This window comes from Balaenoptera acutorostrata, chromosome 16 (assembly GCF_949987535.1).
Source record: "Balaenoptera acutorostrata chromosome 16, mBalAcu1.1, whole genome shotgun sequence".
Lineage (NCBI taxonomy): Eukaryota > Metazoa > Chordata > Mammalia > Artiodactyla > Balaenopteridae > Balaenoptera > Balaenoptera acutorostrata.
In genome coordinates this window covers 65,013,482-65,039,351 of record NC_080079.1, presented here as the reverse complement: position 1 = coordinate 65,039,351, position 25,870 = coordinate 65,013,482, and the positions used below count along the sequence as shown (strand labels likewise).

Here is a 25,870-nt window from a genome sequence, read left to right as displayed (position 1 = left end):
TTTCCGCATCTTTAAAATGGGAATAATCATACATGGATCAGTTGGCTATTAGGAGGAGGAATGAGGTGATGTATGTAAAGCACGTGTCACATAGTAAGTCCTCAAAAAAGGCTGACTGCTCTTACCACTGCTGTTGTGTTCATCATCAGTCATTGTCAACTCTTTCAGTTTAATGAGAAGGAGACAAATATCTCAGGAGAACAAGAGTTTTGGTATAAAGTAGTTCATATGGCCAGTAAACAAAAACAAAAACAGTAATCCTTACTAATAGAGAGGAGCACAGATTAAACCAGTGTGATGCCATTCTTACCAAATTGTCCAGTGTTTCTAATTTTTAAAAAAAATTTATTTACTTTATTTTTATTTTTGGCTGTGTTGCATCTTCGTTGCTGTGTGTGGGCTTTCTCTAGTTGAGGTGAGCGGGGGCTACTCTTCGTTGTGGTGCGCGGGCTTCTTGTTGCAGTGGCTTCTCCTGTTGTGGAGCATGAGCTCTAGGTGTGTGGGCTTCAGTAGTTGTGGCACATGGGCTCAGTAGTGGCTCACGGGATATTCCCTGACCAGGGCTCGAACCCGTGTCGCCTGCATTGGCAGGCAGATTCTTAACCACTGCGCCACCAGGGAAGCCCCTTTCCACTGGGGACAAGTAAGGCCAAATACTCTGTTAGAGACAGTAAATTGATACAACTTTCAGAAAGGCACTTGGCAATATGTATCAAAAACCTTTGACCGATAAATGCCCATCGACAGACAAATGGATAAAGAAGTTGTGGTACATATATACAATGGAATATTACTCAGCCATAAAAAGGAACGAAATTAAGTCATTTGTTGAGACGTGGATGGATCTAGAGACTGTCATACAGAGTGAAGTAAGTCAGAAGGAGAAAAACAAATATCGTATATTAACGCATGTATGTGGAACCTAGAAAAATGGTACAGATGAACCGGTTTGCAGGGCAGAAGTTGAGACACAGATGTAGAGAACAAACGTATGGACACCAAGGAGGGAAAACCACGGTGGGGTGGGGATGGTGGTGCGCTGAATTGGGCGATTGGGATTGATATGTATACACTGATGTGTATAAAATTGATGACTGATTAAAAACAAAAACCTTTGACCGAGAAATGTTATCCTAAGGGAAAAATCTGACTTGCACACAAAGACTTATAAAGAGGAACATCATCAGAGTGTTACTTTATATTAGCAGAAAATGGCAAACAACTTAAATTTCTCTAAACTGGCTAAATAAATTATGGTCATCCCCAGAATAGAATACTATGGCAGCTTTTACCAATCTTGGTCTCAGATAAGGAGGTGGGAACTTGCTCAGATGTATGAAGCATGAAAGAAAGCAAGAAAGAAAACCATATATAAAGGACAAGCCCGCAACATTGTTAATCAACTACACTGCAATATAAAACAAAAATTTAAAAATAAATAAAGAACAAGCCTATTCACATATCAGAACAAAGACATTGTTTAATGATATCCAAGAAAAATAGATTGGAAGGAAATATATTTAAACGTTAATAGTATTTTCCCCAGTGTTGGGATTGTAGATAGTTTTAATTTTCCAATTTTTTATTTTTCTAGATTTGCTAGTTTTTCTACAACTTAACATGTAATACTTTGGGGATCATTAAAAAAAATAGACAAATAAATGTTATTTTGAAGGGGAGAGAAAACCCCATGCCCCTTTTCGTGGATGAGTGCAGTGATTTGGGGCCGGCTCCTTTGGAGTCGGCGGCTTCTGTGCTGCTCTCGTGGGTCCTGCTTCATCCAGCCTCCTGGCTTTTGTCCCCCACAGCGATCGATTAGCGCTGCTGCAGGTCCGGGCCATCCTCCAGCAGCTTGGCCTGAACAGCACGTGCGACGACAGCATCCTCGTGAAGACCGTGTGCGGGGTAGTGTCCAAGAGGGCCGCGCAGCTGTGCGGCGCGGGCATGGCTGCCGTGGTGGATAAGATCCGCGAGAACAGGGGGCTGGACCACCTCAACGTGACTGTGGGCGTGGACGGCACGCTCTACAAGCTTCATCCGCAGTGAGTGGGGCTTCCGGTGGGGATGGGCGGAGCTTCCTGGGCAGGCAAGGCCCCTTTATGGCTATGGGACATCAGGATGTGATTCCCACCAGGAAAATTCCTCGCCAGGACACAGCCAACCTGCAGGCTGTGCGGTCAGGGTGGGGCTTGTGTGGGACGAGGAAATGATATGCTCTGAAGTTTACCTGGGATCCCTGGGGAGGTGGAGGAGCGGCTTCACTTGGCCAGCTCACAGCTGTGGCCTGGCATTTCCTGCTTTCCCCTCCCCCTGGGCCTCTATTATCCAGGTGGGGAGCAGGAAAGGAGGTAAGGGTGGGCGTGGACTTACCCATCAGCCTGGCCCGGAGGCTGTGTTTGGTAAGCGGGAAGAGGGAGTGAAGGAAAGGGGAAGAGGGCCCACTGTCTTGCCCACCTGCTAAATCAGTTTGTCAAGAGCCTTGGAAGGCAGGAGCGGTTTTGGCCCCGGGCTTTGTAGCAGGGAGGCGGGTGGGATGTGACCTCCCTGACATTTTGGTCAGGTGTCCAACACCCCATGCTGGAGGAGGAGAAATGAGCCCGTCTGCTCTTTGATCTACCACACATCCCAAAGCTTGGCTCTTATGAATAGAGAGACCATATTATTGTCGAAACGGAGGTACTTCTGCCAGTCAAGAGAGTGCTACTAATAATCTCACTGGACTGTCCCCAGTAAACTGGGCCATTCACTCTACTTAAAAGCAACCTCACCCAACTCAGTGTAGGCATTGCCTGCCTACGTCATGGCCGTGGCTTGGGATGAAAGCATCTGCTCGGCTCCACGCCGACCTCTGTCTCTCCACCTTCATAGCTGTCCTCGTTGTCACTGTGGTTTAGAGCTAGGCTTTGGAGCCGCACATGGACACGCTTGGTTTTAATCTTGGTACCACCATTTAGGAGCTGTGCTCAGTGGTTTCATCTCTGCCAGGTCTCCTCTTCTTCATGGGAAAATGACCACCGGCAGGCCGGACATTACATATATAAAGTGTGGGACACCTAGTAGGTACTCAGCAAAGGGCAGTCAGTATTACCTCTAGGACCCCCACTGCCCTGAGCTTCCTCAGCCTGGCGCTATCTCATTTTCAGCACAAAACGCAAGAACCCAGAGTCACCTCTTACTTAGAGATTATAGTTCATGGGGGTGGGGGGCTCCCCCTCTTAGCTTCAGGTGCTGGGCTGGGGTCTCAGAGGGCTGCAGCTGGGGGTGGGTGATGTTCGTTTCCATGCAGCCTGCTGAGCTGACCCAGTGCCGGACCAGCTTGGCCCACCTCAGTGGTCCACACCCAGGTCCCAGCACCCCTTCTTGGTTTTCGGTCCCCTCGGAGCCTCAGGCTTTGAGGATGGGAGCCGTCTGGGTGTGTTACTCATGCCATAGCCCTCAGAAGGTGTACAGAGCAGCTTGTTTTGGATTCTCCGTTGTGCCTCCCTGCTGCAAATTGTTAACAGGACTGGCTGTAAACCCACTTTCTCCCAGCCATTCTGAATAAGCCGCAGCTGCTTCCAAGCAGCCCCTCCCATCTCGCCTCCCTCCTTATTGTTAGGGTGCTTCAGCGTCTTCAGGTGGGTCTGATGTCTCTCCTCATATTCCTCTACCTACCCTTCTCTATTTTTGTCCTTTTTAGCTTCTCCAGAATCATGCACCAAACCGTGAAGGAACTGTCACCAAAGTGTAACGTGTCCTTCCTCTTATCCGAAGATGGTAGCGGCAAGGGAGCCGCCCTCATCACGGCAGTGGGCGTTCGGCTCCGGCAAGAAACGAGCAGCTAAGAGTCCTGGACCCCCAGCCTGCTGCCCTTCCAGCACTTCTCTCTTCAAGCAGCGACCCCCCTGTTCTGCCCAGCGAGCTGTGCTGGGAGACGCCGGCGCCAGAGCCCGCCAGCACCACCGCGGGGAGGAAAACAGAAGCCAACTACTGGCGCATAACGTAGGGTACAAAATAGAGTGTGTGCTGTTGGTAATCTCCCTGACCTCCAGATCCCTCCTCACCTGCCCTGCCACTTTGCATGATTTGACTTCAGCCTGGTCGTACGTTCCCCACATGTGAAGTTTAGTGGCGTCCGTTTCTAACTTATGCATTCGTCCAACAGTTATTTATTGGCCCAAGATGAAAAGTCACACCATCTGGCAGGCCTTATGGGCCTCCGCAGCCCGTCCTTGGGGATGTGTCCCCCGTGTGCAATGTATTATCACCAGCAGACACTGCCGGGACTCCTTCTCCCACGGGTGCCTCAGCCGCCGCTTCCTCCCGGCCCCGCGCCCATTGCTGTCTGGTGTCCCATCAGGGCGTGTCAATGCCACTGAACTGTGTGTCTGTGGAACTGGTCATAGCCACATTGTGACAGTCTTGCATTCTGTCTGTCTTGGGGAGGGGAGGTGGGCAGTCCTGCGGGAAAGTGTCTTGTCTCCGTTTGGGTAAAACGAACCAATCAAGAAACAGTACGCTTATTGGAATTTCCCATCGCTTTTGTGAGCCATGTTGTATGACCTAGTAAACTTTGTATCAATTCAAAGACCCGAGTGATGCTTAATGGCTGGGGAGTGGGGAGGACATCGGGGGGATGTGGCAGAAACCAAACCCTGAGGGGTTTGGTGGCCTTCTGGGTCAGGGGCAGAGCTTGAAGTGAAGGCTGTGTTCTTCAGCGTGCAGCCTTCTTTTGGCTTGAGGACTTCTGTACTCTCCCTGCAGAGGGTCAAGAAGTAGCCTCTCCCCTTCTTCTAGCACCTGCCCTTCCAGTTCCCCGCTCCAGCCCCGGGGGTCTACCCCAGGGAGGGACTCCTGCAGCCCCCGCCTCGACACCTCTCAGAAGGTAAAGGGATGGAAGGCCTCCGTCTTCCAATAGCCTGGCTTCCTCACTTGTAGTTGGAACAAAGCAAAAGTCAGCTTGGCTTTGCGGGGGCTGTTGGAAGCCCCATGAGAGGACAGGGCAACACTGGCCCTCCCTCCTGCTGTGCTAGAGCAGGTCCTGCCCCCATCACCCTCTCTGCCGACTCCAGGACGAAGGATGAAGAGATGCCCTGCCCTGAGCAGATGAAGCCTTGCAGCAGCCCAGGGTAGCAGGTTGCCGTCCTCTCCCCAACCCCCATCATAAGCGAACCCCTTCTGTGGCCCCTTGTCTGACCCTTTCACCCCTGCCCCACCGCGGTCTTGAGGGTGCTGTTCCACTCTGGCTGCCGTTTTGGGTTCTCCCCCAGCCTGTCTGTGGACCCCACATCAGTCCACATTCTGGTACCCTGTGATTGAGGTGCGATGTGAGTCTCCCAGGCCATGACCACACTTCTGGTGGCTTTTCCCAGGACTGACTGCATGCTCCTTTGGTTTGGTGAGACCAGAGTCCCTTTATTTGTCACTGCCGGTGCCTATGACACAGTGATCTTGTGGAGAACACAGATAACATTGAACTCTAGGTGTGCATTTACAGTGTTACGTGATTCTTCTGGAGGGGCCGTGAGGTGGGAAGGGTGAGTCAGCAAGCAGGGTGAGGTGTGGACCGGGCTGGGCCTGGAGCTTTCTGGGAGACGGGACAGTGGGTGTTCTCTGCCTGCCACCTCCTTGAGCAGAAGTAAGGGTGAGGGCTGTGTCGCTGACTTGCGGAATTCAGGTCAAACGGCTGCCCTGGTAGTAATAAAAGTCACAGCTGCTGTTTGTGAAGCACTTCACCTGTGCTGGGCCTGCCAGTTTATAGGCATCACTCCCATCATCCCCACAGCATCCCTGTGAGGTGGTTTTGCCATTGAAAGAGAAAGAAGCTGAAGGTCATTGTGACTTGTCTGAGGCCACCCAGCTGAGGCTCCTTTTAACCACCACCTACACCAGGGTGGACGTGGGTTCTTAGATGCTAAGGCAGAGAAGCCCTGGATTGGCTCACAGGTTAGGGGCTTTGCAAAACAAGAAGCTTCTTTCCTTGTGTCTTTAGCCTCATAATAGGTCAGTGTCATGGTTGGGTGCTGCTGACAGGTGTGTTTGGTTTGGTTTATGCAACATTTATAAAAATGTGAGCTCAATTCAACAAACCTGGAAGTTTGACAAATTTGGATTTCTGGCTTCTCTTGAAAGGTTTGGAGGATCTGGCAACAGTGGGCTCCCAGCCACATGGCAGCATCTGTCCAGAGCTGATCGGCTGTTGTCCCCTTTGGATTCCTGTGCTCTCCAGTTTGCCACAGTCCCCACCCTTCCTTTTGCCCCAACACGGGAAGTCACTTACCTTTTATCATTATATCTACAGTTTTTCTTTTATACTGGATTCAGTTTACTCATTATGTTGTATGCCCCAGGGAGGCATTCGAGCTTGCAACTCCTGGATTAGATAAGTGTTAGCTCACACTGTCTTCTTTGACTTATTGGATCCCCTGAAGCACTGTCAGAGGGGTGGCTGGGAGAGTCAGCACCCACTGCAGAGTTCCTGGCCCCATCTTGTTTTTCCATTGATGTACTGAAGGGTGAGGCATGGGCCAAACTTTCCGATGTGGTCCTCTCAACTGGCTACTTCTCCAGGGTGCTAAGCCTCCCCCTGCAGCCAGGCACAAGGATTCAGGGGTCAGTAGACACTTCAGCTTGCAGACTTCCAGCCTGCCCATTGGCAGCCCCCGAGGAGGCCACATCCCCAGCCACGAACAAAGTCTCCTTAGTGTGACACCTGTTGACCCTCGTGGAAAGGGATGAGGTGTGAGTCCGCTCAATCTTGTCCTTCTCAGTTGGCGTGACCCATGGGCAGTAACGGAAAGCAAGCCGCAATCCAGAGCAAAACCTGGGGGAATGGAGGGTCATCTTGAGCAACGGAGTGAGGGCGACAGTTAAGGGAACTGTCCTGTGGCCGCTCCCGCCTCCGGGAGCCGATCTCTCCTCCAGAGGAAAGTCGCTGCCTCGCTCCTAAGAGCTCAGGGTCTCTGGGGAGACACGTTCTCTAGTGGATTTGGTTTTTGGAAACGACCAGAAGTAATCTAGAGCTAAGTCCCAAGGACTGAAGTGAGCCGAATGAGACCGTTTGCTATTACAAACAAACAAAAATAAACCAAGTACAGTTATAAAGACACAACAGATTTTCTTGTTCGATTTGTTAATTGGCTTCTAAAGGAGTATGCAAAGAGGAGTCTTAAAAACTTGGGGCTTTGGCAATGTTGGGTAGAATACGGATGCTCCCCCAAGGGGACAGCTTTGAAAGAAAATATACACATGGAACTACTAAGTTTTAGTACATTTGCTTAAAAAAATAAACAACTTTCCCCAAGGCAGCAAAGAGGGTACACCTGTAAATTGGAGATCCGAGGAAGCAGAGAGTGACTGGAAGAAATGAGAAAGAGCTGGCAGAAAGAGGACACTGGTCTGTCAGGAGCAGAAACAGATGAGACCCTGTGTGATGCGGAGGGAGGGAAAGAACTATAATATGGTCTGTTCCCAGGAGATGCAGGGTTCCGAGTTTCAGAAGAGCAGGCCTGACTTTGGTTCTTCCCCCTGTAGCTCTAAAGGTTCCATGGTGCAGCCCAATAAATAAATGCCTTTATTATGGGAGCTTCATGGCCTCTGCCCACACTCAGCATGTCCCAACCCGAGCTCCCCATCCTCTTCCCCCCACACCCCCCAAGCCGTCCTCGTCTCAGTTCCTGACAGCTGACCACTCTGTCCTTCCACTAGTTCAGGCCAAGAACCTGGGGTCATCCTTGACTCCTCTCCATCAAATCCTGTTGGCTCTACCTTAGCAATCTCCGGACTCTGACCACTTCTCACATGTCTACACCCACCATCTCTCGCCTGGATTATTGCACCTGCCTAACCATCTCCCTGCCTCCCCCACCTTGCCCCTCTGTAGTCCAGTTCCAACACAGCTGCGAGACTGATTCTTTTAAAAGGGAATCAGAGCATGTGTTTCCCCCGCTCAGAACACTGCAGGGCTCCTCATGTCAGAGAACCAGCCCAAGTCCTTACCTTGACCACAGGGCCCTTGCCTTGGCTGTTCCCTCTGCCTGGAATTCTTGTCCAGACACCTACAGGGCCCACTCAATCCTCAAGTCTTTGCTCAAAAGACCCCTTAGTAAAGCCTACCCTGACCATCCTGTAAAATCGCAGCCCTTATGCCCACTACTTCCCCCAGCACTTCCTGTCCTCTCTTACCCAGCTCTAGTTTTTCTTTTTTCTATAGGATTTATCACCTAATACACACTGTATTATTTACTCATTACATTTGCTTATTGTCTATCTCCACCTCCCCACTAGAGGGTCAGCTTCCCGAGGATAGGGATCACTGTTTTTGTTCACCGGGGTATCCCAAGGGCCTGGAACAGTGCCGGGCACACAGAGCCACTGGTGAACATTTTCCGGAAGAATGAAAATTCCGCCAGGAATACCAGTCTTCAGACCTAGTGTCATCAAATACTGAACGATTCAGAAGTTGTAGAGCCCTGGGGTGTTCAGACTCCCAGGGACTGTGTCTTTGGGTAGCAGGAGAGTGACCAATGCACAGACACAGAAGGCTGGGAGCCCCTCCCTGATGTGACAGTCCCTGTCTCCAAGTTCTTACTCCTACAACTGCATGCAAGAGAAATGATGAGATTATAGGCCTTGGAGACACATGGAATTCCTGCTGCATGAGTTTAGGAGAGTCTTCCTTTTGGAGGCTCACTTTCCTCATCTGTAAAATGGGGATAACACCTCCCTCCCATTATATACTTGCCTCTCAGGAGACAATGGAGGGTTCTGGCAGCCATTAAACAGTCAAAAAAAAAAAAAAATTACAGTCTGTTACTTCCTTCTGGCCTGCCCCGGGTGGGATGTCTGAGCAACAAAGATCCTACTGGCATTATGAGTGGCCTGGACATGTGGGCAGGGAGGTGATAAAAGATGCCCAGGGCCAACCTCACCCACATCATTGCCTCGTGAAGGCCAGGACTCAGTGTCCACCTCTCATCTCCTCTTACCTGGCTCCACTGTCAAGGCTTTCTGAGGCTGAACGACTTGCTCTGCAAGCGGGACTCCTGGGCTGGGGCTCCTGCCTGGCCCAGCACCTCCTCACCTGTGCAAGTGCCCCTGAGCAAATGCCAGCCCCTCTCTGGGACTACACTTCTCTAGAAGTACAAGGGTTGGGGGGAAGTGAGAACTTGGCTCCTTCCTTTCTGGCAGTCTCTGCCAAGGTCACTTCTTAGCTGCCCTGAAAGCCCCTTCTGTGATCTTCCAGGGAGCAACCTGCTCCCCGTCTAGTCTTGGCCCCAGGCCTCAGGTTGAGTGCTTCGTTCTGCTGGGGCTGGCGCTGTTCTCCTCACCCAGGGACAGTCCTCAGTTCTTCCTCAGTGTAGGAAGCTCTTAAAACCATCAGTCCCTCCCTCCTCTACCTGGCTCCTTCCTTCCGCTCTCTCTGGCTGTCCTTCTTCCTCTCTCCCCCTCCCTCCATCTCTCTGTCCCTCCCTCCTTTCTTCTCCTTGTCCCAGATGCAGCCCCCAGAAGACAGAGCAGGAGCAGGCAGACGTGAGAGCTGTGGCCTGGGCAATGGGGCAAAGCTTTGGGGAGGAGGTGGCGCTCAAGCTAGGCCTGGACCCGAGGGCGGATTGTGTTGGGGGCTCCCTGGGAGGATGGTAATCCCATGGTGGCGGGGATGGATGGGCACAGGCTCAAGCTGTGCAGGGGAGTCCAGATGGAGCCGGGCTGAGGAGAGGGGCTGGGGTGAGGGCTCACCTGTGGTTGAGGCAGCAATAAATGATGGGATTGTACATGGTGAAGCTCATGGCCAGCCAGAAGAGCGCCAGGTAGACCTGCTGGATGAACTTGTGGCAGTAGATGTCCTCCTGGAAGCTGCCCAGGATGAAGTAGAGGTGGTAGGGCAGCCAGCGGATGGCAAATGTCACCACCACCAGCACCATGGTCTTCACAAACTGGTCCAGGAGAGATGCAGGTCACTCCTCAGCCTGCAAGCCCCAAGCCCCAGTTTTCCCGAGGGGAAGCACGAGGCACCTCTCATGCCAGCCTGAGAAGCCCTCAGTAAGCAGGCCCTGTCTACCTCCACAGGCTCAGGCCCCTAGAGCTTCTGCTACCCAGACACTCCTGGGCCTTCCACCTCGGGGCTTTTGCTCAGGCTGGTCTCTCTGTCCACACTGCTGTCTTTCCTTTGAAGTCCTCACTCCTCAAAGCCCAGCTCGGTGGCCATCTCCTCTAAAAGGCATCTTGGATCCCTCTTAAAGCAGAGCAGCTCCCCTCCCTGGAGAGTGGATGAGCTCTCGTTCCTAACCCCATCCTTAGAGGAGACCATGCCAGCTACGGGTTCCGAGGTCTCCCTCTCCCTGCAATCTGTGTCTGCCACAGCCCAAAGACCAAAGCAAGTCTGCCCGCCCGGGAAGAAGGAATGAAAGTTCTGTCCAGGGACTTGGGACAAGGGCAAATTACAGGTGGAGTCTATCCTCCGCGGCGCCCTCTAGGGGACGTGCCCGGAATGGGTAACGGGAGGAGCAGCCAGGAGCCAGGCCCTTGTATCTTGTACCCGAGGCGGGGGCCAAACTTCCGGCCCCGCCCCCCGCCCCCTCCCTGACCCCGGAGTTCACCTTCTTGGCCTGCAGGTGGCGCAAGTTGGCGCCATGCGCCTCGTACCCTGGGACAGTGCATCTCCAGAGGGTGAGGCTGATGACACCGTAGGCGACGAACATCACCACGAGAGGCAGGATGTAAAAGAGGGTTATCACCGCGAGGTGGTACCTGGCAGGAGAGTCAAGGGCCTGGGCACGGGGCGACCTGGGGGCGACTCCAGCATCCGCCAGCACTCAATCCCCAGGACCTTGCTGACGCCCCTGAGCTGTCCCTGGCGGGCTACCCTGGGCCACCTCCCAAGGCCTTGGTTTGAAAAAAAAAAAAAGGAGTAAAAAAAAAAGAAGGGCAAACTGGCTAGCACATGTGCCCAATGAGAGTTTCCCCTGCCGCAAAAGGGACACCTGTGTTAGCTCTGAGTCCTTCCAAGTGACAGACAAGTTACCAAACAAGGAAATAAATAGGAACGAAAAAGTTAACCAAGCAATACATTTGTTTAAAATTTAAAATGCCAGTAAGCACAAAGGAGGAAGTAAAATTATGTATCTCACCCCCACCACTGTTAATGATTTGGAATATTTCTTCCAGAATCATGTAATATAGGTGTATATGTATATGCACATACATATTAGATAGATTATGTATATCTTCTATATCTGCATCTGTCTGTCTAGATAGATTTCCTAGAGTTGATATGGTTCTATCCTGCACCAACATCCCTAGCAGGGAAGGGGGCAGTGGAGACAGGCCACACTGTACATGCTAGTGGAGCATCTCTTCCCGACCATGAGCATTTGGTTGGGAACATGGCTCCCATCAGCAGATACTCTTTCACACCACCTGTGAGCAAGTGGCCCGGAACACCATTGATGGCGCTCATCCAGTCCCCGTGGAGGACACCCGGGGCTGTGTTGAGGCCTTCTCATTTCCTTTTGGAAAGATGCATGCTGCCCATTCTGGTTTCTGAGCGATGCTGTAGCCTCTCTCTGACAAGGCCCAAGCAGGAGCATCCGGTGAATGGACCCAAGACCCCTGGCCCTGTCATGTGACCTTTTTCTAGGAGAACAGAGGTGTACCCAAGCCCCTCCTTTCTTCCCCGTGTGCCAGCCTTGCTGGGTCCCTTTCAAGAGGTACTGACACCCGGAGGGAGGGGAGTAGGTGGCTCCAGCAACTGTCTTCCCTAAAGCCTGAGTTGAGAATTCGGCTTGCTTGCTCTTTTGGCAAGCATGCTAATTACAAAAGGTTTGGGGGCTCCTCGACTCCCTGATCATCATCTGTCCTACTGTGGAGCAGGTGAGGCGGGAGGAGCAGCCAGCAGCCAGGCCCTTGTACCTTACCTTCATTGCGAGGTCACAGAGTGTCTGAGATAGACAGACCTTGAGGATCAGCAGGGCCACCTGTCTCAGCATCCAGAGTGGGAAAATGAGGCTCAGAGAGGCACAGGAAGTCTGTGTCCTGTGAAACAGCTCTATACGGACTTAACACACAAATGATTTCCCTTCCACTGAGGGTCAGCCCTGTGGAGTCAGAAGAACTGGGTTCTTGCCTAGCCTCTAATTTAAAGCGTGACCTTGGGCAAGTCAGATCTCTCCCTCAGTCTGTTTCCCCATTTGTAAAACAAGGAGTTAATCTCTACCATCCTTCCCAAGTATGAGTGACGCCTTTCCGTTGCCTCATTCTTTCTTGGGTCGGTTCAGGATAGGAATTCACTCTGGGCTAGGTTCCCACACAGAAGGGAGTGCCAAGGAGCTTTGGGAGCCATCTTCTAGGGCCTGCCAGAATCTCATAGCCTGGACTGCCTTTTTTTGTATTTTGATTTGGGGAGCATATGTGCATTTTCCTAGATTCCTATACACACAGGATGTGAGCCTGTACGGATGGAGCCCCCAGTCTAAATCTCAGAAGCTCCCCAACCCAAGAACAAATAATATATTCTTACACAGAGAAACCAGGCTTTTCCCCAAATCCTCTCAGAATTCGAAGTAGGACCAAAGTATGGCCTTCCTAGCCCACCTCTGCCCTCCTGTTTTCCCCTGTTGCCTGAATCAGAGTCGGAAATCACCATCCCCAGAAAGGTGGTGGTTGGTACCTTAAATTCTTACTGGTCCCCACCTCAGAGAGAAAAGCTCACTGTTAAGGTGGAGAAACACCGCCCCGCAGTGGCCAGTCAGGAAATGTTCTGCTCTCCGCCCCTCCCCAAAGCCAAGAAGGGGGCGGGTCCCTACGTGGACTCCGTCCTTGGAGCCGTGAGTCCCGAGAACGTGGGCTACGGAATGAGGGCAGAGACCCAGGGCAGCAGTTTCCCGGGAAACTCAGAAGTTGCCAGGAACAAGCTTCTCAGAGGAATGGCGCCTTCCCCGAAGGCCGCAGCGTGGCGCTCTCTGGCTGGTGCTCGGGACGGGAGGAGGCCAGGTAGGGGCGGGCGTTGGGGGAGGAGTGTTAAAGGAGGCGGGGGAGGGAGCTGAGTTGTCGCTGTGATCTGGCGGCTCTGGGCTCAGGGCGTGCACATCCTCATGCTTGGGGCAGCTGGGCTTTTCTTGGACTAAATCTGCCAGGTTTGTTTTCGTTTGTTCCCCGTTTAAACTACCACCTACTGGGCGCCGGTTCTGTGCCAGGCACCGTGCTAAGTTGCCTCAGGTACATTTTCTCTTCTGTGTTCACAACAACCCCTGAACAAGGTTCTCTTACTAATCCCCTTTAAGAGAGAAGGAGCCAAAGGGTCAGAGAGGTTGTGACTACAAAGGGTCCTCCGGCCAGCAGGGGACAGCGCAGGGCTCCAACTCGACTACTGTCTCCAGAACCGCAACCAATTCTTTATCCTCTACCACCAACCCCCGCCGTGCTTGGGGATGACAAAGCCACACCCGCCGTGAGAACTGGGCAAACTGACTCCCAGAAAGGGAAAGGACTTACCCAGGGTCACCCAGCAGCTGCACCATGCCTGGGTTCTGTTTTCTCCCCCCATCCCCCAGCCCACGGTTCCTGCCTCAGCTCAAGTCCACTCCAGGCTCCTCCTGAAAACATCCCAGGCTCTGGCACCTGCGCTTTCTTTCTGTCTTGGTACCCTGACATGTGCCTTATTTAAGTAAGAGTGGTGAGGAGATTGGGCTCTGAAGCAGGACTGCCTGGATTTAAATCTTCGATTTACCATTTACTAGCTGTGTGGTCTTAGGCACATTACTTAGGTTTTTTTAGTGCCTCAGTTTCCTCATCTGAAAAATGGGAATAATAATACATACATACCCATATTGTTAGGAGAATCCAGTGGGTTCATATATGTAAAGTACTTAGCCCAAACCTGACATTTAGTAAGTGCTAAGTGTTACTTTTAGTTGATACTGTACTCACATAATCCCCAGTTCACTCACAGACACATGTGCACACCCATGCATACACACTGCACATGTGTACGTGCACATATGTGCATGCACGTACACACATGCATGCGCGCACACACACAGCATGCTCGCCCACCCCCAGGCCTTACAAAAGGTGCATCTTGCCGCCGCTGTCTTCGGGCCAGGCCACCACGTGCTTGGTGGCACCCCGGTCCATGGTGATGGTGGAGTAGAAACACTGGGGGAAGGTGAGGGCCAGGGCCACCAGCCAGATGCCAGCAATTACTGCTCTGGTGCTGGGGGCCGAGAGCCGTGGCTGGAAGGGGTGGACGATGGCCGTGTACCTGTGAGCATAGGGCGGTGTGAGTGGGGAGTGCCCTCCCGTCAGACCAGCCCAGATCTGCTAGTCCCATTCCCCGCACCCTGGCTGACGACCTGCAGAGAGCCAGCTGGGCTGGTGCTCTCCCACAGCCATGTGGAACACTAGCGCCCTAAACGCCAGCCCACCCCACCCCCTTCCACCACATGGCCTCCCTCTGAGCGCGGATGTGCTCTCGGATGGCCACAAGAGAGCGGTGTGGCCACACCGGCAGTCCATCTGGGGCCTTGTCCTGAAGCTCAGCCCTGCCGAGTTCCCCAGCCACACAGCCTGTCTTCCGTTCAGAAACCGTAACAGAGCCCAACGGTCTCCTGGACAAAGCCCAAAGCAGCTGCCCACCAGCTTTCGGCAGTGGAGGAACTGCTCTACATACGCCTAAACGGCTTTGGTCCTAGATGACCCCCAGGCCTTCCTCCCTGGGATTAATCTGAACCGTGAGACCAGGCCAGAACAATAGGACGCAGCTCAAATCCCACTCTCACAATAAAGCTGATCCTGACACTCTATCTAACACTACAACCTGCCCTGCCCCAGCACACATACCCTAGTGCCTCGGATCCCCTTTCCACTTCCTGATATTTTTCTATAGCACTCATGACCTCAAAATACAACATATAATTTATTTAGCCTTGTGTTTATTATTTAAATTCTCACTAGGGCAGGCATCTTTATCTGTTTCTTCCCCCAATGCCCAGAACAGTATCTGTACATAAGTAGGCATTGAACATAAGAATGAATGAAGAAATGAATGGACGAGTCTCCATTATTAGCATCCTGACCTGAGCCACCATCCTCCCTCACCTGGGTTATTAGTCAGTGTCCTCCTGCCTGGTCTCCTGGCTCCCACCCTGCCCTCTATAGTCCGTACTACCCACCCTCCACCCAGCCTTTAAAATGGAAGTTCCACGAGACCATGATTTTGGGACTCTTTTCCCCCTGGTGTTTATTCCCCAGTGCCTGAAACAGTGCCTCAAATACCCGAGTGAATGAAAAGAAAGTCTTCGGGGACTTTCAGATCTGCTGACTAATCAGTCCTCCACCCCTCCACCCCTCCTGCCCCCACCCCATCCCCGTCAGAACGTCATAGTCTGCAGCCCCAGAGAGCAGCAACAGGGAAGTAATTGGCCCCATCTTAATTATATAGTAACTGCGTGCGGTGTTAAAATTTCCCCTCATATAATATATCTAGGAATAGGATGACAATATAAGCAATTTCCTTTCAGTAAAACCAAGATCAACTCCAGAGAAGAACACTTCAGAAGGTCCCTAAAACACCGTTGGTCTTCCCCTGTAGCCTTGAACAGCCATCTAGTGCAAAGTTCTTCCTTGTGTCTAACCTTAACCTTACTTGCTTCGGTTCCACAGGCCCCTGTCTTCCAGATGCATAGTTTAGGATCATGATCAGGTTAGCAGGCAATTAATCCACTGAGTTCTACCCTTAACTTGCTGTGTGACTGTGGGCAAGTTACCAGCCCTGTGTGAACCCAGAAAAGCGAGCCGACTCCCTCCCCCCAGCTGCCCCCTCTTGCCTGTCGGCGGCGATGGCGGTCATGGAGTAGATGCTGACAAACATGGCTGTGATGGGGAAGAGGTTCTGGAAGTAGCAGAAGGCACGGCCAAAGTACCAGATGTTGTGGCTGGCGTAGACGAAGTTGAAGGCTGCGTTGAAGGCGGCCATGCAGAGGTCGGCCAGGGCCAGGTTGACAATGAAGTAGTTGGTGACCGTGCGCATCCTCTGATGGGCCAGGGTGATCCAGATAACCACAGCACTGCCCATCACAGCCACCAGCACCAGGGCCGGGTAGGCTGCTGCCTACAATGCCAGCTGCCAGCCAGGCATGGAGAAGGCTGTGATGCCCGTGGCGTTGCTCTCAAGGCCAGACGAGATGTTGGTGTCAGTCACCATGGCACAGGCTCCCATGGCTGCCTCTGGGTCTGGGACAACAGTCTAGCTCCTTGGCTCCTTCCGGTCCCTGGTGCCCTGCCAGATACGCTGTAGAAGACAAATCCTCTTTGGTGCGTGAGTATGGGAGAGCGAGGGGAGCACTCCTGTGCAAAGCCAGGCACATCTGGGGAGCCGGGGGCACTCCCAAGTCTCAAGCAAAGATGAGTTAGGCTGAGCAGAGAGCCGGGTCCAGAGCCATTGGCATTTTACATTCCCATGTCTTGGCCAGACTTCTCCAATGTCATGTGGACATCTAGAATCCAAGACACGCTTTCAGAGCAAGAGACATCCTTATAAATCATCAGTCAACCCCTTCGCTGCAGAAATGGAAAAACAGATTCCAAGAGGGGACCAGCCCAGGTCACACAGTAAGTTGGTGATAAAGCCAGGACTCAAACCCAGGTCCCTCCTAATGCAATTCAGGGAACGTTCTGGATCAGACGCACACACAGCAGCCGTCTTTGGATTCCATAGGTCAACTGCACAGCAGGCTCTCTCTCTAGGCGTTGGGGTGCAGACAGGGCTGCCAGCCCGTGGTTGCCCCCCTGCTGCTCTCCGGGTGGGGCGTGCTGGGCGGTGAGGGCCTTGGTGGAGGTGTTTTCTGCTCACGAGGTGGGGCTGCCTCCTGCCCTTCGTCCCACCCCTGCGTGGAGGGCCCGGCCTTGTCTCTTGAGGAAGGATTTAGGACTGGCTGCTGAGGCAGGGAGAGACCCAGGGGAAATGGGAGGTGGCAGCAGCGGGGCCGGGCATGGGGGGCACAGTCCTTGGTAGGGTGTTTACATTCAGTGGGGCTGGAGCTACATCTAGAATGTGATTAGGGGCACGGGCTTGGGAGCCCCAGGGACTCCAGGCAAGTCTTTTAACCTTTCCCAGCTTCAACTTTCCCATCTGAAAAAAATAGGAACAATACGGTGCACATCTCACAGGATATTGGTGAGTTTTAATGAGATAACGTACGTAAAGTCTATTTAGCACAGGAGCTGGCAGGTAAGAAAACGTGACAAGGAGTTGTAGCCCTGTGGGAGGCCCCCAGACAGCCCAGGGCTCTGCCGGCCGAGGCAGAACGCAAAGCATTTCTAACACGTTCTCAGGTGATTCCGGTGCTGCTGGTCCAGGGACCTCACTTTGAGAACCACTGTCTTAGCACAAGGGCAGGGCTCGCTGCCTCTTCTGTGAGCTCCAGAAAACCCCGAGGGGCTGCACACAGACTCTACTCTTGGTCGTTGACTGTGTGCATGTGTGTCGGGTGCTGCCTGAAGCTGCAATGCTGTGTCTGTCTGAGTGATTGTGTGTGTGACAGACGTGTGTAAGCACACACACACTCGTGCACCTGTGCACACCTGTGGGTGTGTGGACCCTCAAGGCCGGGCAGGCTCAGAAGGGCAGGGCGTGTCCCTCATTAAAGCCGAGGAGGGCTTCTCAGTCACCAGCATTGGTGGCCCTGCTGGGCTGCTGTGCTAAGTGTGTGCTTGGTCTCCTGGGAAGCCAGCCCCGTTCCTTGAGGAGGGGCTGCTTCCAGGGGCCCCTGCTCCTCCCGTGGATATGTGTACCGTGGGGCCCTGGGCCTCCTCCCGCCCAGAGTCAGCTTCAGACACAGTTGGCTCCAGCCCTGGCCAGGCCGTGGGGCAGAGGCCTGTTCCTTGTCTGGATTGGGCCACCAGCATCTGTTTGGATGTCTGCCCTTTGCTGAAGGGCCTCTGCCTTTGATGCCTTTTGGTGGTAGCAGCGGCAACCACTGAACTTTAGGGCTTGTTTGTCTCATGCTCCACTGACCGGGGTTTTGGAGGTAGACTGTATAGAAATAAGGACGTAACCGCAGGGCAGTCTTCTCTGTTTGCGGTTCTGCCTCCTACTCCAGGCAGCCAGAATTCGTTGAGTTTCAGGTGCAAGCACAGTGCAGGGCTGGGACACCCAAGGCTGTGTCACCTGCCCTAGAAGCCCCAAATAGTACCCTTTCTTCCTCCCCGCAGCGTCCCGCCACCTCCACTGTGTATGTGAGGATTATGTTTTGGAGCTGTGGAATCTAAGAGTTTTATTTCCCCCTTAAATCATGTGCTCTTGTGGCTTTCCAACTATGTGCTCGTGGCCTCGTGGAAGGAGAGGGTGGGGGCCGCCCTGCCCTGGACAAAGGGTTTACCAATCAGCCTCACCGCTCAGAGCTGGCCTGCTGAGTTCATCGCTAAACAATGTCCTTGAAGGCCGCTCTTTGTCAAAACAGAAAAACATTTGAAATTCCTTCAGCTCCTATGGATGCATCAAGACTCCAGTTTGCTCTTCGAGCATGTATATGGGAAGTTCCCTCCGCCAGGAAGTGGAGGGGAAGGCTGCCCGTCTGTTCTGGCTGGATGGGCTGAGGTGATGGCGCAGGTTGGGTACCCTTGGGAGATGACTCTGGTTCAGACTTTAGAGTGCAGGATGTTTATTAAGGAGCGCATGGGATCAACCCCTGGGGAAGGGAGGGGAAAGAAGCAGGTGTGGGCGGAAGAGGAAGTTGAGCGGTGACGGTGAGACAGCGGCCTTGGACAGCCCCGGGTTGAGTCACTCTGAGCTAGAATGGCCTGTTAGAGTTACCCTCATGGTTTGTGCTATTGTGGTCTTGAAGCGAGCATCCTGAAGACAAGAGTCGGAAGTGATTCGTGTTTCAGGGAGTTTGGAGGAGAAGGAGGTGGGAGCTGCTGCAGGGATGAGGGAAGGGAGAGAAAAGGGGCTCCGGGAAGCGTGGCGGCCTGGGTGCCCCTCAGCAGTGTCCCAGAGATGCCTTTGGAAGTCGCCTGACCGTGTCTCTGGCTGGGCTTGGGCCCTTGGTCCTGGCTTCGGCGGGTCACATGCAGCTGTGGGTCATGTAGTCACCACGAAGTTCACAGGGCTGTGGGCAAATTGAGGATGAGGACGATGCACTGAGCTTTTTATTCCGGCAAATGAATCCCGTTTGAAGGCTCAGCCTTCATTCTGAGACGATGCCCTTCTTGCTTTTTGGGTTAAAGTGTCCTTTCTTTCATGAAATAATGGTGATGGCAGATGGTAGCTGTGTTCCTGGTTTTTCTTTTTCTCTAATATTTCTTACTCAGTGGAATAACATTCTGGTGAGCTGTGTGGTTCCCTCAATTAGGTTTTTGATATTTTATTGGTCTATGAAATTCAGAGACTCAGGAGCCCTGATCTAGTTCCTCATTTGGAGAAGAGAGGGGGAGCCCCCGAGAGGGGAAGGCTTGCCCTGGGTCCTCTGGCCCTTGAGGGGGGCCGCTTCCTGAGGGCTTCCCTCGTCCTGCACTGGCCTGTCTGCCTCTGCTCGCTTGAGGCCCATCAAAGCCACCTGCCGGTTACTTCCCTGTCACACAGGCAGGGAGCTCCTCAGGGCCTGGATTGTGTCTTATTTATGTCTGGTGTCTAGGAGAGTAGTCAGCATATCAGGTGCACTACAAATGTTGATTGAATGAAAATGGTGAATAAAATTTAAAATATGACTCAGGGGTGAGGAATGATAAATTGTATATATAACATATATCATCTATCTATATCTAATATATATATCTGAAAGCCTTATACTAATGGCACTGGCTCTAATGGTGGGATTTTAGGGAACTTTGAGTGGGCAGGGCAGTATGAAGCCTGGTACATGGCACACAGTAGGTGCTCAATAAATGCCAGATGAATAAATGAATAACAAATAATGAATAAAGTTTAAAACATCACCCTGTCAGGGATGATGGGAGTAGCATTCTTATTTTCACAGAATCTAAAGCTTAAACTAAAAGAACATGTCCATGTAGGTCGGGCAGAGCTTTTGGAGGATGTTAGGGTCTCCGCAGCATTCCAGGATTTATTCCTCACAGATAGCACCCCCTTGTCCACAGACTAGAGGGTCCCAGGCTGGCCCCTTTAGCAGATGGGCTCTGGGCCCTCCACCCCCTGGCCTGAACATCGGTGGCCCAGAATCTGGGACTTCAGCTGGTAGAGGGAGAGTTGCCCTCTGCCAAGAGCATGGGCTGCAGCTGATACCTTTTTTAAACACTGTGAGTGTGCTGGGGCAGTGCCTCCCCCTGAAAACCTGAAGTTTATCTAGCTGGAGAAGAGAGGCCGCGAGTGTTTACATCTGCTGTAGTCCTGGTGTACACAGAGCTCAGAAGCTTTTAACACAAAACGGGTTCGTTTCTCAACATCAGGCTTCTGCAAAATCTGCCCATCTATGGCAGGCAGAGGAGGACCTGGGTGCGGCTTGCCCTAGGAGGGGACACCCTAACACCCGCTTGCTGGTTGCATGACTGGGGTCATCCCAGAGGCAGCCCAGGTGTTGCAGGCAGAGGGGGCTTGGTGTCTGCCCCAGGTGCTGGCAAATGTGGCAGCAAGTGCTGTGGTGAGGAAAGGGGGGATGAGGTAAGGAAAGGGGGGTGACAAAGTGTCAGCGCTTCTACTGAAAGGGCTGAGTCCTTGGCCCTGCAGCGGGTCTCTCGACTGGGCAGGTGGTCTGATGATCAGCCCAGAGTTAGGAGAAAATGTCATGTCTCTACCTTCATGAAGCTCCCAGCCAAGTTGGGGAATAGCAGAGAGAACTCACTACCCCCGATATTATCTGTCCCCCCTCCACTCCATCCTCTGCCACCATGATCTTTTAAAAACACAAATCTGACCATGCATTTCCTGCTTGAAACCCTTCAGTGACCTCCCATTGCTCTCTGGGTTAAGAGAAAAATAGCCCTATTCCTTTACCAGGTGCGACTGCTAACTCTCCCTCAGGACCACTTTCCCCTTGTTTCTTTTAGCAATAGAACCTCCCCAGGTGTTACCTGTCACCCGGCTGCCCAGCTAACGACTACATTTCCAAGCCTCCCTTCCAAGCCAGGGGTGGTCACAAGATTAAGATCTGGCCCATAGGATGTGGGCAGAAGCGATTTATATGTGTATATGGCCAACTTCAAGGTCTCGTTTTTTTTTTTTAATTTATTTTTTATTAAAGTATAGTTGAATTACAATGTTGTGTTAATTACAGCTGTACAGCAAAGTGACTCAGTTATACATATATAAATACATTCTTTTTCATATTCTCTTACATTATGGTTTATCACAGGATATTGAATATAGTTCCCTGTGCTATACAGTAGGAACCTTGTTGTTTATCCATTCTATATATACCAGTTTGCATCTGCTAATTCAAAACTCCCAATCCATCCCTCTCCCACCCCTCTCCCCCTTGGCAACCACCAGTCTATTCTGTATGTCCCTGATTCTGTTTCTGTTTCATAGATAGGTTAATTTGTGTCATATTTTAGATTTCACATATAAGTGACATCATATGGTATTTGTCTTTCTCTTTCTGACTTCACTTAGTAAGATAATCTCTAGTTGCATCCATGTTGCTACAAATGGCATAATTTCATTCTTCTTTATGGCTGAGTAGTATTCCATTGTATATATGTACCGCATCTTCTTTATCCATTCATCTGGGGTTTTTTTTGTTCTTTTGCTATTTTAAAAAAATTTATTTGTTTATTTATTTATTTATTTTTGGCTGCGTTTGGTCTTCGTTGCTGCACGCGGGCTTTCTCTAGTTGCGGCGAGCGGGGGATACTCTGTTGTGGTGTGCAGGCTTCTCATTGTGGTGGCTTCTCTTGTTGCGGAGCACAGGCTCTAGGTGCGCGGGATTCAGTAGTCGTGGCTTGTGGGCTCTAGAACACAGGCTCAGTAGTTGTGGTGCAGGGGCTTAATTGCTGCGCGGCATGTGGGACCTTCCCAGATCAGGGCTCGAACCCGTGTTCCCTGCTTTGGCAGGCGGATTCTTAACCACTGCGCCACCAGGGAAGCCACATTCATCTGTTGATGGACATTTAGCTTGTTTCCACGTCTTGGCTATTGTGAATAGTGCCACTATGAACATAGGGGTGCATGTATCTTTTTGAATTATACTTTTGTCTGGATATATGCCCAGGAGTGGGATTGCTGCATCATGTGGTAATTCTACTTTTAGTTTTCTGAGAAACCCCCATACTGTTTTCCATAGTGGCCACACCAACTTACATTCCCACAGTGTAGGAGGGTTCCCTTTTCTTCATACCCTCTCCAGCATTTGTTATTTGTAGACTTTTTAATGATGGTCATTCTGAAGGTCTCATCTTTAAAGAAGGAGCCGGTTGCTTTTCACTTCCACTCCCCTCTTCCTACTGGCTGGAAAATGGCAACAACAGGAGCTGCCGTCTTGAATCCAGAGAGGGCAGCCCTGTCTCATGGCTGGCAGAGCCCAGGGCTGTTACATGAAAAAGAAAAAGAAAACAAAACAAACTTCTTTCTTATTTAAGGCACTGCATGTTGGGCTCTATTATAGCACTTAACCCTGCATAATACAGTATCCTTCAAGAACTTCCTTGATGCTTACTCAGGTTAACTGTCTTTGTTCTATACTCCAGTAGCATTTCTGTGCTTTCCTTCTTGTTAACACCCTGACCCATCACATCTGTTCAGAGTGGGTTTTCTCTGCCAAGCTAAGAAATTCATGAGGCCAGGAATCATGTCTGTCTTGATTATGGCCATATCTTCCCTTCCCTCCATTGTGATGGGCACATTGTATATGCTCAAGGGTATTTGCTGAATAAGTAAGTGAATGAATACAGTGAAACAGCTTGGGTGTAATATTAGGAATACTTTTTGCTATAAGCAACAGTGACTTAAACAAATGGGGGCTTATTTTTCTCACATAACCAGAAGTCTGGAGGTCAGTGATTCCACACTAAACAGCTCAATGGTTTCAAAGCTCTTTGGGAATTTTGATTTTTCTTGGCCTTTACCTCATGGCTTCAAGATGGCTGCAACAGTTCCAAATATCATGTCCTTACGTGACAGCATTCCCATCCCAGGAAGGGAGCAGGAAGGAAAAGAACTCCCCTTCCAGGTCTTTCTCTTTTGTCAGGGAGGGAAATCTTTCCCAGGACCCTCCCAGTAGATGTGCCTTATATCTTATTGGCCAGAACAAGGTCACATGACCACCCTTAGCTACATGGGAAGTTGGGAGAGGAAATGTCTTCCTTCTTCAGGACCCAACTGGGTTTTGGCACTGTGGGACTCACTGGGGCTGGTGTGAAGAATCCAGTTCTAAGAGCCCTTGGCTTTTCCTTACCCACGTGGTACCATATTCAGGAAGTCCCAGGGACCATGGGGTATCATGATATGGTCACAAATCATGCATTGTTCTTAATGCTTGCTGGAGAATGTCACTTTCTATCTCTTGAAATTCTCTTCTGGACACTGGCCTGCCCAGGAGACTGAGCTCTGCCAATGAGCTCACCTGTTCCAGTACAATCCATCAACTATCATCTCTGTGGTCACAGCAGTAGCTGTGCACCAACCACGTGCCCATGTGCCTGGTGATTGAACAAGTTATATAACTTCTTCATGACTCATCTTCCTCATTTGTCAAATGAGACTAGTTGTCCTATCTCATAGGACTGTTGTTGTGCCAGTACCTGGCGCACAGGGCTAAATAAGAGTTTGCTGTTGTTATTTCATTATATCCCCATTTCACACATGGGAATATATGCTCAGAAGGGTTAAAGAACTTGCCCAAGGTCATGCAGTTGGGGGAGCCAACGGTCAAAGCCTGATCTGTCTGACTCCAGAGCCCACACCCTTTCTTCTCCTACCACAGGGCTTCTCTGAGATGACAGATTTCTCCTGAATGTTCCAAGGGTGGGGTGTCTTGCCACAGACACTATGTATGAATCCTTTTAGGGCCCAGATGGAATGCTGCCTCCTCCTGGAAGCCTCCCTGGATTCTTGCTCTCTACTCCTCACTGGCACATGGCAGCTTTTCTGGAGGACATGGGAGCTGCCCCTTGTCTCTTCCTTGGAGGGCAGAGAATGTCAGTCTTGGCCACTGTTGTGGTCATCAACACAGATACAGTCTTAGCCCTCCGGGGCACCTAGTCCTGATAAGGACACTGATGCCCAGGTAAGACACTCACTCCACGTCAGCCAGCCAGTACTAACAGAGCTGTGTCTGGAGCTCCAGCCTCCGAATTCCCCATGCAGTGCCGTGTCCTCAGGGCTCCCTCCGTGATGTGAGCACTTTGCAGAAACAGCAGCTCATCCAAAGGACACCCTCATTCAAGTTGGACTGAGCATGGGGATCACTGGGAGATCCTGGCCTGAGTACTAAGGGGGATCATCTCTGATCTTTCACCTCCACCCCCTGTTCCTACCTGGGCCAAGGTCCTGGGTCCGTCCCCTGCACGTGTGTCAACTGCTGCCTGAGTGCCTGTAATACACAGATGGCGGCACTAGAGGACAACATCATTGCTTTAATCCTTGTGAACACAAGGGCTTCAAGCAGCCTCTCAGTCTCAAATGATGACTGATGATGATGATAACGATAACCATGGCCAGGGTTAAGATTTATTGAGCCAAACCTCCTTGTAATAAGTGTGCATAATCTCTAATCAGCAGGTCTTCCCACACACACCCCTTTCTCCCGCTGTGTTCTGCATCTCAGAAAACTGACCACATCCACCCAGTTCCCCAAGCCTGAAACTGGGGCGTCGCCATCAGCAACTTCTGCCCTCACTCTCTCCCCACTATCACCTACTCCCATCCATTCTACATTCTAAATCTTAACCCATCCACTTCTCTCCATTCCCACTGTTTGTCCTCCCCCCTCCAATTCCCCATTCAATCTACCGAGAGCCACAGGCTCTTGCCTCAAGCCTTGTGGTTCCCAAACTTTGCTGCATGTTAGAATCACCTGGGGAGCTTTGAAAACGCCTGATGCCACGTCACACCTCAGACCAATTAAGGCAGGAGGTATGGGGGTAGGAGGCAGGCATCAGTGCTTTTTAGAAATCCCCAGGTGGTTCCAGTTTGCAGCCAAGTTTGGGAACTACTCTTCCCTTGTCCTGAGACCCTCTTCCACACTCTTTCACTTGGGCAGCTTCCGCTTAATCTGGCAGGTGTCTCTTTCTTTTTTTAAAATTTATTTATTTGGTTGCACTGAGTCTTAGTTGTGGCAGGCGGGCTCCTTAGTTGCAGCTCGCTGGCTCCTTAGTTGCAGCATGTGGGTCCTTAGATGTGGCAGGCGGGCTCCTTAGTTGCAGCTCGCTGGCTCCTTAGTTGCAGCACGTGGGTCCTTAGTTGTGGCAGGCGGGCTCCTTAGTTGCGGCTCACCAGCTCCTTAGTTGTGGCATGTGAACTCTCAGTAGCGGCATGCATGTGGGATCTAGTTCCCTGACCAGGGATCGAACCGGGCCCCCTGCATTGGGAGCACTGAGTCTTATCCGCTGTGCCACCAGGGAAGTCCCTGGCAGGCCTCTCTTTAACATTGCTGCCTCCTGGAAGCCTTTCTGGAACAGACAGATCTAAGCAACTGCTCCTCCCCTCGACACTTAACCCCTCTGTGTTGTTATTGCTTTTTCAAATGTCTGCCTTCCCCCCCTACCACCACCCACTTCCTCACTGAGTGGAAACATTAATGGAACCAATCCTCACAACAACACGAGAGGTTAGTTTTATTAGTCTTATGATTTTGAATATTGCCCCAGGTTTTTATTTTTGCAGTTTATCTGTTTACAGTGTTTGAAGCATAAAGGAAAGCATTTTCTCTTTAAATGTGGATGTAGATATAAAGATGTTTGTTCTTAATACTCTTAAAGCCATTTTTTTCCTGTTTTCTGT

At 51.3% G+C, this 25,870-nt stretch overlaps 3 protein-coding genes across 4 annotated transcripts in view; 2 read left to right on the top strand and 1 right to left on the bottom strand.

Annotated features, from left to right (window-relative positions):
* Positions 1-4,567, top strand: part of HK1 (hexokinase 1) — a 76,982-nt gene extending 72,415 nt beyond the window's left edge. For both annotated transcript variants that reach the window (XM_057531351.1, XM_057531350.1), the window contains 2 exons: positions 1,809-2,042; positions 3,680-4,567. In XM_057531351.1, the coding sequence (XP_057387334.1) occupies positions 1,809-2,042; positions 3,680-3,824 (379 nt within the window). In that variant the 3' untranslated portion in view covers positions 3,825-4,567. The remainder of the gene's footprint in view (positions 1-1,808; positions 2,043-3,679) is intronic.
* Positions 4,568-6,333: 1,766 nt separating this feature from the next.
* TACR2 (tachykinin receptor 2) lies at positions 6,334-16,195 on the bottom strand. Its single transcript, XM_007167765.2, is given in 5 exon segments — positions 6,334-6,802; positions 9,718-9,914; positions 10,578-10,728; positions 14,045-14,239; positions 15,804-16,195. Coding segments are annotated over 5 exon segments (1,152 nt in total). The 3' UTR covers positions 6,334-6,585.
* TSPAN15 (tetraspanin 15) overlaps positions 12,818-25,870 on the top strand; it is an 80,524-nt gene continuing 67,471 nt past the window's right edge. The window contains exon 1 of the mRNA XM_057531264.1: positions 12,818-12,969. The gene's annotated coding sequence lies outside the window, so the exon portion shown is untranslated. The remainder of the gene's footprint in view (positions 12,970-25,870) is intronic.